The 18,141-nt window shown below is 37.8% G+C and overlaps 1 protein-coding gene across 1 annotated transcript in view; it reads left to right on the forward strand.

The window, feature by feature from the left end:
• SLC40A1 (solute carrier family 40 member 1) overlaps window positions 1–15,704 on the forward strand; it is a 20,451-nt gene extending 4,747 nt beyond the window's left edge. The window contains exons 2-8 of the mRNA XM_009290968.1: window positions 86–178; window positions 4,616–4,775; window positions 5,638–5,753; window positions 6,086–6,212; window positions 9,368–9,610; window positions 11,506–12,171; window positions 13,298–15,704. Coding sequence (XP_009289243.1) covers window positions 86–178; window positions 4,616–4,775; window positions 5,638–5,753; window positions 6,086–6,212; window positions 9,368–9,610; window positions 11,506–12,171; window positions 13,298–13,617 — 1,725 coding nt within the window. The 3' untranslated portion in view covers window positions 13,618–15,704. The remainder of the gene's footprint in view (window positions 1–85; window positions 179–4,615; window positions 4,776–5,637; window positions 5,754–6,085; window positions 6,213–9,367; window positions 9,611–11,505; window positions 12,172–13,297) is intronic.
• Window positions 15,705–18,141: the final 2,437 nt, after the last annotated feature.

An 18,141-nucleotide genomic window follows, 5' to 3' on the forward strand; every position in this document is an offset into this window, starting at 1 on the left:
TGAAAACGACGCTGGGTTCCTCCACGGCAGCGAATAGTGCCCGGTGTGTACCGAAACGTGGTGGAGGCGCCCGAATCTCCTTTAGCGTTTGTTTCTTATTTCTCATTCAGGATCTGTGGTTGCCTATTTTACGTCTGCAAAGTTTCTTCTTTATCTTGGACATGCACTGTCCACTTGGGTAAGTAAAATATTGCCCTGGTAGAAGTAGGATTTTATTAATCTAGCTATGATTTACCTGAACATTATTGGTACTTTCCAAAAAAGCTTCACGAAATAGCACGCCACCACAAAGACAGAGGTCTCGTTACAACACCTTGCTGTTAAAAGTCTTCATAATCTTTACATTAATATGTTGCAGTAGATTCAGTTTTCATTAGTGCAGCGTAGTGCAGTGCTCGATTTCCTGAGGGCCTGGTTCTGTACCTCTTTATGCTTTTAAGTAACTACAGAACCAGTGAGACTCCTTATAGAGTAAGTTCTGAGTGAAAGAAATGAAGGATAGTCCCTAGCAGAGTGAAAGGCAGTCGGTTGCAACATGTATCTGAAGGACTTGCATACTTGGGACACTAATGGGAAATATTCAACATTTACAATGGACCCATTGCTGCCACTCATTAGCAAACCTGTTGAGAGTGTCAGGAGATGTCTCTCTTTCTGTCAAAACGTTTGTTTTCTGAAATGCTTTCCTTCTGTACTAAAGTAACTTATTGCACCAGTTTTTACTCACTTGAAAGAGAGTAGAAAAATCTTAAAATATGCACTAGGAATAGACAATCTGGTTTTATTCCATGTAATAAAATTAAGAATATGTGTATCTTATAATACAATCCGAAGTCTCCATCCAATAGCTTGATTCAAAAAGAAGTGGAAAGCTTCCTCCCTACTATTCCCTGTTTTGTCTTTAGTCCTGGATTTGGACTGGTTTAATGTGTGCTTTGTATAGCATTGAACAAATGGCTGATATACAGTTACAACATCGCATGCCGAACTCTGGCAGCTCCTCGCTTCCACTAACCTGAAAGGTCATACTGATGTTTCTGTTAATGGGAGAAGGCTTGGAGTGGTATCAAATGCTTGTTGAAACAAGTGCAATATTGTAGCAAGTATTAATACTGTGGAAGGAGCTGGGAGGTGATGTTTCTGTTTGGCTCATGGCTTTTCAGAGGCTAGGGTCGTTACCTGCAACAGTTTTTGTCAGTAATGCCCACAAAGTGCCTAACTGGCAAGTCGGCCAACCCTGCTTACTCCTCCCTGACGAGTGCTTCAAAGCTCGGCAGTGGGACTGCTCTCGGTACGTGAGTAAAGGTGACAAAGCAGAGTTTGAAAACAATGTTGCACACCATAACGAACATTAGGCTGCAAGATGTCTTTTCAGGTGTTTAGCAGTATTAATGGTATATACTCCTTGTTCCAATGTGTTCTCTTTTGTGCTGAAAATCTTGACTCAAAAAAGCCCAACCAAACCTGCTGAAACAACAGAAATACAGCTTATTTTGACAGAACTGGGTGCAGGACTGCACCTTTTGTATCTCCTAAGCTTTACTGTTCTGTAGTCTGAATGTTTTTGCTAACAGGAACAATAAACAAGCACTTTAATCTTCAGAACTCAAAGTAATATATCATCTTTGTTCTAAAATGGCTACGTCCAAAATACAAAACCGATAGAAAGGTGGTTTTGCTGTAATTGAGAGCGCTAATTTGGTTTCTGTGTTACTAAGCCATTCCCAAATACAGACAGAAGCTGTAAATGATTAAATGTGTCACATCTCCACAAATGTTCAGATTTGAACAAAGTCTAGACTATGCCTTAGGCTCTTGCTCAGTAAAGCGTTTGAATGTGTGCTTGGCCTCAGTGATCTTAATAGGCTGGGCTGCACTGCTGAACTGGAGTCTCAGACCTTATGCTATTGCCATTATGTTTTTAATTCATTGCTGTCTATCACTCGGCAGTAAACAACAGAATGAAACTGGGTCCTCCTTGTTGGTGCCAGGCCTAATGCTTGCCGGGAGGTCAGTTGCAACTTCCCAGCCTTATCTGTGCCACTCGGACCTGAGGAGGCCTGTCAGTAGGTAGTAGCCTGGCTGCTGCTTGACTTGTGGGCTTCAGTTCTGAGATGGGATTGTATACATTCAATCTGAGATGATTATAAGGATAATCATAATGACAGAAGAGCAAGAACCATCCTTGAAAGGATGGTGAGGCTAAACAGCTGTAGTTATTTATTTAAAAGAGTTGAAATATACACAGTTTGAGACATTTTAAAGTGGGATTAAGTATATATGATCAAGGCTTTGCTCATTTCTGAAGGCAGTGTTTACTGTTTATTTAAATTTCAGTAGGTCTTAGCTTGAAATTACATACCTGCTTCAAACCTCTGTAATTCACTAATATTGTTCTTCTGTGATGCTAATTTATCTTTGCTTGCTCTTTATGGTTTTTAATTCTTGAAAGAAACTCATGCTTCTAGGTTGGAACAGCTTTAGTTACCCAAAAATTATCTGTGTGGATTGGCCTGATCAAAATACTCTGGGTAAAGTGTTGGATAAGGTTGAACAGAGTTCACGGGCTCCTTAAATGAATTGTATAGCAAAATCATGATCTCACTGGAGTTAAAGGAATCTTCCTGTGAGTTTCAAGTGAAAACAGGTTTTTCACTCTGACAGTAGCGCCTGCCACCAACTTTCACATACTTAAATTTTTCTTAAAATGCCTTTTTCATCTTGTCAGAATTCAGTTACTGAAACATCTCTGCATAAAGAAAAAAACCCAAACTTCTGTTATGAAATTTTAATGTGAAAGTACTCTTTTGGCTTATTTTTCTAGCTTAATAAACAGTTACCCAGGCTAATTGAAACTTAGTTAATCCACCTGCATGTATTTTAAGTGAAATTCAGTAAAGAGGTACCTCAGGCCATATTAAGTTTAAGTGAATGCTAGACTTGGGAAATTATATCCCTGTGTTTTCATTGCTGGAATACTTTCTATATACTTCTCCTAACTATGGAATAAAAGTGGAACATATTTTGCAGAAGACTTTAGGTGTCTCTGGAGAGTGAAAATTGGTTTATTATATACGAGAGGGCACATTGAAGCATTGAGGCTTATATTTGCATTTTTTCATTGGTTTTAGTTAGAAAACATACAAAATACCCAGAGTTTTTCCTTGAACAGGTGAAATTTTGTTCCCACATAGTTGCGATGTAATTATTTTTCTGCCTATGGTTAAGGAAACAAATATGAATGTTTACACATTACAATGTTTGAAGAAATCTCTTTCAGAGAACTTCAGTAACATTAAAAGGCGAATTCTTTTAGTGTGTCTGTATTACATTGAGGACTTTAATCAAACTGCGGTTATTTTGACGCTCCAAATAGCATGCTTTTTATGTACCTCTTGGTTGCTGTGTTACACGATACGTTAGATTTGGCAGACTTCGCTTTTTAAAAGTGTTTTTATGTTACACCTCCCCCAACACTAAAGGGGGATATATTTGAGGTCCTTAGAAATTTGTACCGTTTGCTATATCACATAACAATTGCTTATTTAAGATAAGGCAGCAGAATAAAACAGTTTTATATTTGGTTTATAGAAGACTAACATTAGGGACCTTTATTAAACAAGCTGTGTGCCCTAGAATAGTATGAATGATTTCTATTCATCTGCTTTGTTATTGATTACATAAAGCATTTTCTGTAGTGCATTTCTTGCAATATGTTTACAAATAAATTGAGATATGATTCCTATCATGTGACAACATAAAAACCTCGATGTATTCAATAGCAAGCCACAGGTCTGTTTGGTAGGAAACCTAAAAATGTTTTGAGTAGTATGAAAATTACTTCACTTGGACATGTTTAGCATCTTGGGTTTCTTTTTTTTCACCTGTAGTAAGTGGTATCAGAACATGAAAATTTTGTGTTCTAAGCACTAGGTTAAACTAGCAATAGGCTGAATAGGTTGAACTAGCAATGGGTTTACAATAGGTTAAACTAGCTCTGATACTCTACTTCTTAGTAATATGCCAATGCTTAACATTATTAAAAAGAGCTGAAGTCCATTGACTTCAGAAACTTCAGTTAACATTCAGGACACCACCTTCCTTGATTTACCCATGTCTATGCTGAATTGTATTATGACTTGCTTTGACTTGACTGGCCCTTGTGTTTTAAAGCAGTGTTTAAGCTTTGATCATCTAAGAGCAAACTGCTGTCTTGAAAAGTTATTTAAATATTATCAGTAATGAATAAATCTGTTGCTAATATTTGATCTGTGCTGGAGAATCTACGTAAGCTTTCTGAGGCTTTTTTTATGTGACTGGTAACAGACTTTGTCCTGTAATACAGTAAAAAATATCTGAGATTTCTGATGTGGTACTACAAGCTGTAATGTTGCACTTGATTAGGACAGATGGTCTTAGCGATACTGGGATAATCCACCAAAAAAACCAACAACACTCCCCCCCCAAAAAAAAAATAAATTCCACACACCACCCCTTCATGTGTAACAAACCTTTATTTTAATACAGACTTTTGTCAGGGCATTAGTAAAATAGCTTGTGTGCTTGCAAAGTGCAAATAGTAATGTTGTGTATGTACTCTCTCTTACTTTTAAAGGGAGACCGTATGTGGCATTTTGCTGTGTCTGTATTCCTGGTTGAACTGTATGGAAACAGCTTACTCCTGACTGCAGTCTATGGACTGGTTGTGGCGGGATCAGTTCTTCTCCTGGGAGCCATTATTGGAGACTGGGTGGACAAGAACTCCAGGCTCAAAGGTTAGATGCCTAGAGCAGGTTATTTACTTAAGGATGGATCAAATTAATGTAAAAAGATAAAGCGGTTAAGAGTTAACTGCTCAAGTCAAATATGAGAATGGGGCTCACTCAGTTTTTTTTTAAGGATAGTGTTTCAGAGTGGTAATGATTATACAAAGATAGCGTCAAAGACAGGAGGAAAACATTTTTATGTCACAATATGTCCACTACTCCAGCTAAACCGGTACGATACGTAGAGATGCACAGAAATGCAGAAGGTAAAAAGCGCATAACTTTAAGGACTACAGACCAAGTTCTTCACAGTCTGATACTAACACACACTCGTGTTATTTGTTGTCTTCTGTCTAGATACAAACATCTTCCACTTAAGTGTAAACACGCACTGCATTTGCATTATACATGTTTTAAATACGTATGCTCTAGTCTGTTTTATAAATAACATGGCATCAAGTTCTTCATACACATTTTTACATTCCAAGAATTTATGAAATAGCATCACTTCCATGGTATGCTGAAGGTGAATTTTAGAGACTCAAACTTTGTCTTGTTTTCACCCCTCTAGAAATAGTATCAGCATTTAAACAGATACAGTTTGGTTTTTGATTGAGAAAAGACCTACTTGGGCTGTAAATTGTTAAGAGCTACAAAGTTACATCAGACATTAATTTGTTTCTCTAAGACAATGGAAGATTCAAAATCTTCTATGAAGTATAGCTTTACCACTTATATTTTTGGGGGGAGAATAGGGAAATAAAAATATTTAAAGAATCTGTGTATGTTCCTTGATTATAACCTCCTTAAGCTTATAGTTAGCTCATTCTTATGTTCATAACTGTTGCTTTTTGTTTTGATTTTAAAACAGTGGCCCAGACATCCTTGGTTGTACAGAATGCATCTGTCATCCTGTGTGGTATTATCCTGATGATTGTCTTCTTGTTTAAGACACAGCTTTTGACGTTATACCATGGATGGCTTCTTGTGAGTGCTTGAACTTGTTAATAAGGAATTGACTTACAAAGAAACTTGGGGGAGCGTGGCAGACAGATGAAGTTTTATTTTTCTCTCTAGACTGTTTAGACATTCCAGTGAGCTAAAACTGGTAAATGGAACTTTGAGCTAGTTGGGTAAACAGAGGTGATTGTTTTCTGTCAGGAATTGTAAAGTAGACTTGGTCTTGTTCTGTGTGAAGAATAACACTAAAATGTATGGATTCAAATGTAAAAGTGTCTTTTCTGGTTGGACAGGGTAGGAGTGGAGATCTCCCTTCATCAATTATCTCACGTTGTAACTTTTTCCCCCCATTTCTCTAGACAATGTGCTATATCCTGGTTATCACAATAGCAAATATTGCCAACTTGGCCAGCACTGCCACAGCGATCACAATTCAGAGGGACTGGATTGTTGTGGTTGCAGGGGAAGACAGAAGCAAACTGGCAGGTGAAATATGTTGCCTTTTTAATACCTTAAATGTCTTTCCAAGCTTGATTTTTAGACTAGAGTTTTACAGAGGTCAGCACATCTTTGAGTTCCAGATATTATGAGAAAACAGCAGGTAAAAAGGGCAGCCTTTATTTTACTCTTCCCTGCTCTGGACTACACTTACTGAGATTAGAAATTACTGTTGTGATTACAGTTCAGTTAGGCATCCCTAAACTTGTTTTGTCCTACTGCAGCTTTGTCAGGAAAACTTTATTCTTGCTGAACAAATAAACATATACCACACTCTTAAATCAAATAACCAGTGTTTAATAGAAAAGCTATTTAACTTCCAGGCACTTAAAGCCAAGTGTTGCAATACTTTATTTTTAGGTCCCTGGAATGAAACAGAAAACTGTTGTGTAACTGGGCTCCTCACATAGGGATCAAAGAAAGAGGTACATGAGAATGAAGTCCAGAACAGTAAAGTAGGTGGATCAGGAAATTGCTAGTAGGAAATGCTGTGCATGCATACATATTTGAAATCTTGCACTTCTCTAGCATTATATGTCTAGCTCAGAGCTGTGAATACTTTTCTTCAGTTGGAACTGAAAGCTCTGTATTCCTTTAACGTCTGATACCTTTGGTATTAGACTACAGACCTAATCTTTTTCACCTAGTAAATATTTTTCCTTTTTCCCCTTTCTTGCACAGTGGCATGGCATTATTAGGAGAGAGAATGAGTTTCCATTCAAATTCTACTGCAGTTTGGTGGTCATGACACTACTTGGATGTGGGAGATTGTTTGGGATCCTCCCCAAAGATGCATGGAACCTGACTCTCCTTTGCTGGGGGGTACTCCTAGCCTCAAGGCCATTCACCCCAAGGGATGTATGATTGATCTTTGGCTATGCTGCTGCTCTGATTCTAACAGGCAGTGTGGGAAGTAGCTTTTTTTATGATGAACTTGTGCAGGCTACGTGGGCTCTGAATCAAGCCTGTAAGGGGACTTAAGCTTTCCCAGATAGAGGAACTGATACTAAAGTTACTAAAGTAACTCTGGGACACAAGTTTTAAGTCTGACACTTGTGGAGTTTAGATACCTCCAGGCCTAGACAGCATTTCAGCTTCTGGACTCTAATTTTCTATGGGGCTGCCTAAATGGCCCATAAAGTTCAGTTTACATGCCAGAGTCCTTTTAGGGATTTCAATCTTGTATTGCAGATTTATTCTTGATGTTTATCTCCAATGAAGGAATCTTATTTCCCCATCTCATCCAGCAGAGGCTAGCTCTTAATTAGATGCATTAAAAGTGTCTTGCTTTCATTTCCCAGTATACAAATTTTCCACTGAAGTCTTTTATTTTGACCTTGCAGTGCCTTTCTAGGTCATGCCTTTTGTAGAGAAGTACAGGATAACATTCTTTATGCATGTGAATCACAAGTAGAAAAATATCATCTATCTGTAAAAGCCTTAAAGTTCTAATGGTTCTCATTAACGTTTCTTGTGTCAGATCTTATTCAGCAAATCATCTCCCTGATCCCTGTACTATTTGCTACACATGACATAATGTACAGACCACACCTGCAGAGAACTGCTGCATGGGAGGCAGTCCTGCCTCTGTTCTGCTTCATGATCTCAGACAGAATTATATGACCACTTATATTCTGTACTGAAAAATCAGGCAAGAAGTTACTCTAAATTTTCATGCAACTTAAATTGAAAACAAAACACTGAACTAAGCACCTTAGTTCAACAGATCTATCTAAAGGATCTCTTCCAGGCTGAATAGAGTTATGTGTTCAATCATAATGTAATTTGGAGACTGTTGAAATTCCTTAACTTAAATTAAATGCCAGCATTGACTTGGCAGCAAATACTGCTGTCCATCTCTGCACTGTTACCTTTCCTCAAAGAGGAGCCTTAGTTAAGTGAGTGGAATAGGGAAATAAATTGCCTTGGCTGCTTCTTCATTGTCCTTGATTAATTTTTCCATTCAGTCCTTGTACCTTTCCTGAGTGGAAATATTAGCCTTCCTCAAATAAGTCAAAAAAAACAAAGCTTAGTTCTTGGAATTTTTAAAGCCAAATATCATGCAAGTATCTAACTTACTCATCAGTCAAATAGTTAACATTGAATTGACTTTGAATTCTAAATAGAATAACCTAAACACTTCTTTGAATGGCAAGGAGTAATTCTCTGCAGATTCAGAAAAACAGCTTCATACTGGTATACCATTTCACTTGCCCTTCAAAAGCTCTAATTTCATAATAGGACTCTAAAATGGGTTTGAGATGTACTTCTAAGCAGCCTGAACCCCTGATGTGCAAAACCATTGAGCATCTAGCAACTTTTAGGGGTGGAACAATGGCACCATTAATTGGAAACTTAGAGGAGCCCAGAGGGTGTAATGACACTAAAGCTGGTAAGATTGGGGAGGGTGAGACATCCCCTGCCAGCAAATGGAAGATGCATTCATGCTAAGAATGGGTTCCTCGGTTTTTCTGGAAACATCAAAGTGTGGAACAGAAAGGAGTGAGGACTTTGCTCAGTAAGTTCTGAGAATGTTTGATGGCAGTTGTAGGCAATCTGACTCAATAAGGAAATTTAAAGCCATTTCAAATGTCTGCTGCTATCATGGTGGGTACTGTGGTCACCAGTTATTAGAAGTAAATGGAGGAGATTAAGAAATACAGGGTCCAGTATTGGGAGATGGTAGTTGCTAAACTTACCTTTACAAGAATTAATTCTACCATATGAGATTCCTCTTAATGTCTAGAGTTGTGCATGCTGGGTTTGAATGTTACAGAGATAGGCTTAGGAGTCCATAGTGTCACTAGGATGTAAGGGTAATCTGATCTCATGACTAATAGTTTCACCTGCAGGAGTACATTTTACATGCTGTAAACCCAGCATGCGAAACCTGAAAGACCTCATGCAGGCACAACTGGCAGGAGTAAGGATTTGGCTTACAGGCACCTTGGTTGGTCCCAATAAACTTAAACATTGGAACACTCTAAAGGTGCCTGTAGCAGTCTAACTCCTGCTGAAACCACTTACAGTTGGAGCAAGACTTCTTAGCTTGATGTGTATACATGTCCAATCCCTAATTATGTTGGTGCATATTTCACTAAGTGTTCAGCAATTATTTCATATCATCAAATCATTTCTGACAGATATGAATGCCACAATAAGAAGAATTGATCAGTTGACCAATATCTTGGCTCCAATGGCAGTTGGTCAGATAATGACATTTGGCTCCCCGATGATTGGCTGCGGATTCATTTCTGGCTGGAACCTGATGTCGATGTGTGTGGAATATCTGCTGCTCTGGAAGGTTTATCAGAAAACTCCTACTCTAGCTGTCAAATCTGCAAAAGTTGAAGAATCGGAACTGAAACAGCTGAACATAAAGAAAGGTATTGAAAATGCAAAAGTAACTGTTCAAATTCACAGTATATTCACTGCATTAGTCAAACTGAAGTGTTGACTTTTGTCTTCTACAGACACTGCTTTTAGGCTATATAGCTTTCTACTCATAGCTTGAAGGTTTTGGGGTTTGGATATAGGTATCAGACTCTAATCTAAGAAACAATATTTTGTGCAGCTATTTGAGAGATCTCATAAAATGCAGCCAAAGAATGAATTCTTTCCTCTTAATTAATCCTTTAGAGTCAAGTCTGCCCTGTTATTAAGGGCTGATTGTGAGGAATGCTCCTGTCCTTTACCATAGCTAATTAGTTGACAAAACCTTTCACTCTCTAGTGTCTACAAGCAAAACAGCCTGTGTAGGACTCTTTTCTTGCAAAGTCAACTCTACTTTTGCGTAGTACTAACAGGCTTTCAGGAGGCTGTAGAATAGGTGGTAATATTTCTAGTCTGGCATGCTTCAATGAGTTCCATATGCTGCAGGAAATGGTGGAGGAAAAAAAAAAACTTACTTTGGCCTTCTTCTCTGCTTCCTTGGCCAAGCTGAACAACTCGGATTTGCAGTGTAGATGGCTATGACTAATAATAAATTTTAAGGTTGTTTATAACATTACTTTAGATAGTCTTAATGTCAGAAATTAAAATTGTTTCAGAAGCAGGCTTTTTGTTATGAGGTATTTGACATGTCAGATACTGGAATACAAAACTTAAGCATTTTCCCATTTTCAAGACAGCAGTATGTGAATACTCTTGAAAGCTCAAGCTATGGGCTCCCAGCTACAACATGCTGTGTGGTTTTCTTTAAAGAAAGAAGATAAAGAATTCCTGTTTTTTCTTTAAAAGCTAGCTAGCAGTCTGTTCTTTGCTCAATATATAGTGAGATAGGAGGCTGCTGTTAAAAGTGCTGAAGAGACATCTTCCCAGCCAGCAGATCCATTGTGGTAATGTCTGGTCCAGTAACCTGTTGGACTAGGCTGCTAGTCCCCTAGGATAGGGGAGCAAGATAAAGAGCGTAGAAGGCTCTATAGCTTTGGAACTGGCTTTTGAATGCTCCTGAAGAATGAAGCGTTTAGGAAATGTCAATATGTAGGAAACATCTCTTAATATTTGCTATTGCAGTATTCTGATTTCTATAGAAGACTTGAATTTTTAAAAGTTGCAGAAATACTTCATGTGTCTCACTTGCTGTATGTGGAGTTTGTTTCAAACTTGACAGCGTGAAAACACTGCTCGGGCATCCAAGCATTTGTATAGTTTCTGTCCACGTTACTAATTTAAATACTGCTGTGGGTTTTTTGGATTGTTGTTTATGACCAGTGGAAGTGCCTTTCTTCTATATTAGAGTGAAAATGGAATTGTAGAAAAGCAAGGTCTTAGGTTTTTTTTTTTTGAAGTCAAGTTTTGAAAGCTTTTAGCTTTGGTAGGCTTCAGCAAGCATCTCTGCCTTGGTTCTTCTGCCATGACATGAGAGATTGACAGCTGTTTAAGTATTCCCTGCTTTCTGTGGTTAGTGCATTTAAACATACAAAGCTATGTTAAAATGCCAACTAACATTGGCATTCATTAAGCAAATAATCTCCTTATGGAAATGGAGCATTCGGTCACAAGTCTATTGAAAAGAAGCAGAATACGCTTTCTCCTACCACAGCTTAATTACATAAGTAGGAGTTTAAATTGATAGGCATAAACTTCACTTGATCTTACTATGCAGGTGGGATTTAAGGACACTTTAAAACATTTATGTAATCAGAGGAAGGTTGGTTGCAGAATTTAACTGATGGACTTCTGCAGCAGTGAACTTCCTAACTGCAAACAATTGCCTTTCAGTTTACACTCTGCACTGTGCAGGCAGGAGTGTATCTAACAGTTACATTTCTGTTCACAGAGAGTGACATGAAACCTGCTGAAGGAGTGCAGTTAATTGTTGAAAAAGATGTAACTGGCTTTGAGCCCCAACAGGAGAAGGAAGTCAGCTGCACTGCCCGGATTGCTGAACCTTTCATCACGTTTCGTGATGGATGGGTTGCGTACTACAACCAGCCAGTGTTTCTTGCAGGCATGGGTCTTGCATTTCTGTATATGACTGTTCTGGGCTTTGATTGTATTACTACAGGCTATGCATACACTCAGGGTTTGAGTGGCTCTGTGCTAAGCCTCCTGATGGGTGCCTCAGCAGTCACTGGAATCATGGGAACAGTAGCTTTCACTTGGCTTCGTCACAAATGTGGCCTGGTTCGCACGGGCCTCATTTCTGGAGTTGCTCAATTTGCTTGCCTGGTCTTGTGTGCTATCTCTGTATTCATGCCTGGAAGTCCTCTGGATTTGACTGTTTCCCCATTTGCTGACATCAGTGCCAGGCTGTTTGAAAGTGAACCATTACCTACTATAGCATCTCCAGAAGATAAGCCTGAAATGGTTTTTGCAACTGGAATGCCCAACGTGTTAAACGGGTCTACTACTCCTGCTAACAGCGACCCAGAGATGAGTCCTGAGCCTGTGCCTTTAATCTCTGTTAGTCTCCTGTTTGCAGGAGTCATTGCTGCTAGAGTTGGTAAGTATTACGTCTTTAAAATCTGATCTATTGACTGCTTTTAATTCTAGAAATTACAGTGCCTGTCAACTAAGTACAAATTTGAGTTTAGAATTGTAGGCTACAGTTGAAGTGTTATATCACATTTCTAAGGCATTACACTTCACATAAAAATGAAATGATCTTGCAATAGTATCAGCAGTGCAGAGACTGCAGTACTAATTTCTTGCCTATCATATCTCACTAATAGGAGGAAAGTTAGCACATTTGGAGATGAATGTAACTTGTTTTTTGGAATGCTCATCTCTAAATGATCTTCTTTCACAACCAAATAAAACCATTTGTTAATAGGAAACACATCTACTATGAAAACCTTCAAACTTAGTGGTTCACTAAATTAATCCATTCATTAAATAGTCTGACCTTTAAACTTCTGACCAGCAAAGGGGTTTAGAACAGAAACGTTGATTTGGATGACAGCTTAATTTTTTGAGGAATTGCTGGTTAGTGTAGTATTAGTATCTGTCAACAGAAGAGGCAGTCAAATACCTAACTGTAATGAACAGTAATTCTCATCTGTAGAATTTTTGTGCTCTTTCTGCAGCTTTTGCTGAATTTTGGAGGAAGAAAATACTTGATTCACATGTATTAATGATTGTTTTAAAAGTTTATCTTGCAAACAAACTTAATAGACTAAAACAGCATAGAAGCCAGTGTCAACTGAGACTGTTGTAACTTACTATGTATTCTGCATAGTTTAAAATGCGTTTGATTTTTTTGCAAACATCTTATGCAAAACTTAGCAATTGTAGCTAGCATGAATACACTGTAAATAGCTGTAAAACAGCTATTTAAGTAAGGAACAGATGAGCAAAACATTGTTAACTTGATAGACATGTTGAAGCAAGATGTGACAGGCAAGTTAATGTGTCAAGCTGTATGTATTATTTCAGGAAATATTAGTAAAGGGAAAGTAAATTGCTCTTGACTGTCAGTGTGAAATCCATTCTAGTCTGACAAGAGGCTAGTTTGTCTTGCACATCTTTGGCAGAAGTGAGTGTTTGCAAGTATGAATTGAATTGTGCCAGTAATGAAAGCTTACCATGAGAAGACCTGTTGTATGGATAACTGTTTTTTCTCCCTGTAGGCCTTTGGTCCTTTGATTTGACTGTCACACAGTTGCTCCAAGAAAACGTCGTAGAATCGGAAAGAGGCATCATAAATGGTGTCCAAAACTCCATGAATTATCTTCTTGATTTGCTGCACTTCATCATGGTCATCTTGGCCCCAAACCCTGAAGCTTTTGGCTTATTGGTGCTTATTTCTGTGTCTTTTGTTGCAATGGGCCACATAATGTACTTCAGATTTGCCCAAAAAAGCTTGGGAAAACAACTTTTTGTTTGTTGCACTCCTGATCCCAAAGCAGTCTCTGACAGTTTACCACCTGGTAATACATCTACTGTCTGAAAGGATCCACTTCTCTTACTAACTTGCTACACAAATGTCATGGTTAAACACATATACTGCCTTTTGTGACACTGTGTAAGGTGTTTCTCTAGAGTTGAACGCATAACTTAGCTGTTTGAGGAAGCTGTCCCAAGAGAGCTAAAATTCATCTTACAGTGACCCTGTAAAAATGTTTCATGTTTGGCAGAGGACCACCTAGTTGGATCTTGACAACTGGTGTTTAAAAGGATCCCCACAAGTCATACATCTAGTATTTGATCACAAAAATAATGTTGAATTTCTGTCACTGACTCCCACAGTGATACTGTTCAGTGGTTATACATACTCAACTTGTTCATGAATTCTGAACAATTCTTGTGCTCATTGAGCAAAATGAGGGTTTTTTAGTTGCTTCAGGATGACTTGATATACAGTATTTAGTTTTGTGGGTTTTTTCTGTTTTTTTCCCTTACTATGAACAGTTCTGCTCCCCTATCTTCTCAAATCTGTATAAATATCCTTCTTGGATTCCTGAAGTGGACTCTTAAGTTCCGATGTTTTTCCAAAATACCTTTTTAGTATTCTATCTGTTTTGGTTTAACTTTACAGAAACACCTTTGTAGTTTTTTTGCATGTTTCCTTACAAATTAGACAAGTGCTAGGTACAAGATATTGTATTACACTTTTGTTGCACTTCATAAAGTAAAACATAGTCTCATTTTAGCAGAAGCTATTGATGTAACATTATAAAGCATGGCTTTTTTAATTGCAAATGACAGGTCTGCTCAGGTTTGATGTAGCAGAAAGTGCTAAGGTCAGTAGTACTGGTACAGAAAGATAAAGTGTAGGGCTAACAGTTTTTGCCTCCAAGTACAAGCAGCTTTAGTTTATTTTCAAATGCTGTTGTTTTCAGAAACCCTATTAAGGCCTGACATACTGGAAAATTATTAGTATTCCAGGCAAAAGAAGTCAAAAAGTGGATTACTTGCGTTTATCTGCTTTACATGTATGTGAGTTTTGACTTAGTTTGTTCTAAAATAGTGCTAAAACAATGAGATGTTGGACTGTGTGGCCCTCTAAAGCAACTTCAGAGCAATGAAGAATGATACAGCCCTCTGATTTTTTTCAAGAAGTTCTTGCGTTTTTTTTAACCCTGCACGTGTACTAACACAGTACTTCCATAGTCATTAACCGTACGTGCACTTTTGTGGAAATGACTCTACGCACTTTGCTTTCTCAGTAGAGTTGAACCCGGTAGTGTTTTTGAGTTTTCCTGTGGCATGACAGTATGACTTCTAGACTTAAATCTTTTGTAAAATGTTTGTTTGCAAAATTAGTGTGCAAAAACATATGTCAGCAACTTGTGAAAAGTATCGTCTATAACTTTTAAGGTTTTTTTATTTTAGGTACTGTCCTTCACAGTCATCTGTGTTACCACACTTCAACCCTGGAATGTAAGTGTGTGAACTCCATTGACATTAAAGGCGTTACACCAGGGCTGAATCTAGGCCAGCCATCTTAAAATTTGTAATGATTATATTGTATATCAAACTAAATAGAATGTAAAAAACCTCTAGTGGCTTTTGTCTCAGATACAATATTTTGTAAGAGGAGTGAAAGTGAATGAATGGGAATCCAATGTACAACCAATGTACTTGTAGCCCTCTATTCAATAACTGGATGCAACAATTCTTCTCTAATGGACCAAAACTAATCATTACTGCTATGTTACTGAAAGTTTCTCAGGGATGTTTTCACTAGGTTTATAAGTGTTTATACTTTGACCAAGCTTTTGGGTTTTGTTTTGATACAATAAAGTAAAATATGTAAATTAGAGTAGTTTTAAAATTTGTGACTCAATCCTGAGTGAACCTCTTAAGGAAAAGGGAATTTTGCCATCAGCAGAATTTAAAAGTCAGAAGACAATAAAACAAGCTTATCTAGATTTATAGGATAAATATGCCCAAAGGATAGCCTATACAGTATGTGATAAGTACACTAGTAAATAAAACACCTCTGATTTGCCAAAAATGTTCTCATGTGTATCTAATCTAAATTGGGACCAGATTTTAATATTGCTGAATATAAATAAAGGTAGTCTAAATGTCAGTGAATGCCTCTATACTGCACTTTGAACATCTGAATGCCACTGTATATATTGGACTCAATATTGTTTCCCTGGCCATCAGGGAAACAAAGCTGAAAATGCAGCTTCTCGTGGGCTGTCTATAGCTTACAGAACCCAGCGTGCCTAAAGCTTAATGCTGTAGCACTAAGCACCAGACATCCCAGAGGGGATGTACTCCTGAAGTCTAGAGAAGTCCAAAAACATAACAAATAACAGAGCTGGGAGCATACCATTTTCCCATCTGAAGCCCAAAACATAACGAATAACAGAGCTGGGAGCATACCATTTTCCCATCTGTTCCCAAAGTTTTCCCCCCCCCCCCAATCCCCGAGAGCAATGTAGTTTGAGTTGAGTAGCAATTTGTTTCATAAATAGTTCCACTCCACTGTGCAGTCTGGATCTCAAACCAAATAGTCTTATTTGAGTTGAGTAGCAATTTGTTTCATAAATAGTTCCACTAGATAGTGCAGTCTGGATCTCAAACCAAAAAAAAGTAGTATTGGGAGGGGGCTGGACCTTTGTATTTTGTATGCATAATGTTGCTAGGATTCATATGTGCAGATACACAGCTGGAAGGCAAGACAATCCTAAAAGAGAAGAAAGGTGGATGCTAGCTTTAAGAGGAATAAGGAGGTCTAAATTGGGAATCTGGTATGTATTGGTCTGAGTCAGATGTCAGAAAATGTATGCTGCTTGAGCACAACCCATGTGTGTATAAGTCAAAGATACACAGACACCTGTACTGACTAGTGCTTTGAAGCAATGTGGAGCCTGAAGTCTTACTTAGCAGGACTTTCATTAAGTAAGCATTTTTGGCCTTGTATTTATTTATTATTTTAAAATGTGTCCAATTTGGATGAAAACTGCCCTTAAAATGTACGCACTAGAAATCAATCTTACCAGAATAGCATATTTTATTATACAACCTTATGCTGGACATAGTATTGATTTATGTATTACTATTGTTAAAGCTAATGAATAAATTTGCATAAAAATTTATTTGTTCTGTATTACTCAGTTTGTGGGCATCTTGGTATGCTGTATTTAACATGGATCCTGTAGATGAAGGTTTTCCATAGCAATGGGATGGAAACTGCCATGGGGCACAAACAAATAGCATTGAGGAGGAAGCAAACAACAAGTGTAGTAAAAGTCTTTCGGTGACCCTATAGCTCCGTCTTTAATGAACTGTTTTTTATTTACCATCCACAGTGGTAACGTAAGACACAATAGCTGAAGCTGTGGTCTTACAACCTCAGCCCAGGACCAGCATTGGTGATACAGCAGTTTTGTGTATGGGCTTGCTGAGCAACAGAAAGCAAATGATTTTACCTTCACAGTCATCTTTTTACCATATTGAATTTGCGATGATGGCCTTCTGTAGCAGCAACCTGTAGATGAGAACGCTAGGCATAAGAGTGGTCGCAAATAAATGTGGTACTTTTAATATTCTGGTTTTAGTCTTGAAAAGTACTTCAATTGAGTATTTTATACAGGACTGCTTCTTGTTACATGTATGTAAGATATGCTTGCTTGATGAATCGATCTTTGGAAGGGTGCTGTGGTCACTCACTAGGATTTCCCTGAACTGATTCCTCTTTGAACGAGAGGTTTTCCTAGAAAAATACCTTGATGGGTTGTCCCCAGTTATGTTATTACCATGTTATTCCCCTATGGGAATTAGAATCATTATTTGTAATAATTAGTTATTCCCATGTGGGAATTGGAATGTGGTGAGTTAAAACTACAGGCTTTGTAGCATGTATCAGAATTGGTAGCATTAGGGTAGGTGATGTGCCTCTTTAATAGGAGCTACCAAAATGTCAATGTTAAAGTCAGATTACCAACTTTCATTTTTAGGAATGTTTACTTCCTTCACTGCCACTTAAAACTTACAGAAGTGTTAGAATACTGACTTGAAAATGTAGTTACACTGATCCACCCCTGTAGATACAAAGAAAAAGAATTGTGAATGGTATTGCGTAGTACACTTAATGGATAAAGAAGACGTTTTTGACTGAAGAAGGCCCTTCACAATTTACCATTTGATGGTTTTGCTGTTCTCCTTTACTCAGGTGTTCACATTTCAGAAAGTTCCGAGTTTCCTAAGACCCTGTGGAATTCAATGCTCAGCAACCAAAGGTAGAATGATTGAAGATACCTACCACTCTTTACTTGCTTGTTGCACTACTTTGCTTACTAGGTAGTTGAGAAAGCAACCCTGCCTGTGAAAGGCAATGTATGTTGCATATTACATATTTTACTATTGTTCTCTGGAATATTTAATTGCTTGTATTTTCAAAAGTTTTCTTAAACTGAGCACTGATGATACGGGGATTGAAAATTGAATCTTGATAAAGGGAAAAAGATAGTGAACTCAGTCCCTTCAATTTAAACTATTCTCTGTTTCTTTCATG

Source organism: Aptenodytes forsteri, unplaced genomic scaffold (assembly GCF_000699145.1).
Source record: "Aptenodytes forsteri isolate BGI_AS27 unplaced genomic scaffold, ASM69914v1 Scaffold318, whole genome shotgun sequence".
NCBI classification, from domain to species: domain Eukaryota; kingdom Metazoa; phylum Chordata; class Aves; order Sphenisciformes; family Spheniscidae; genus Aptenodytes; species Aptenodytes forsteri.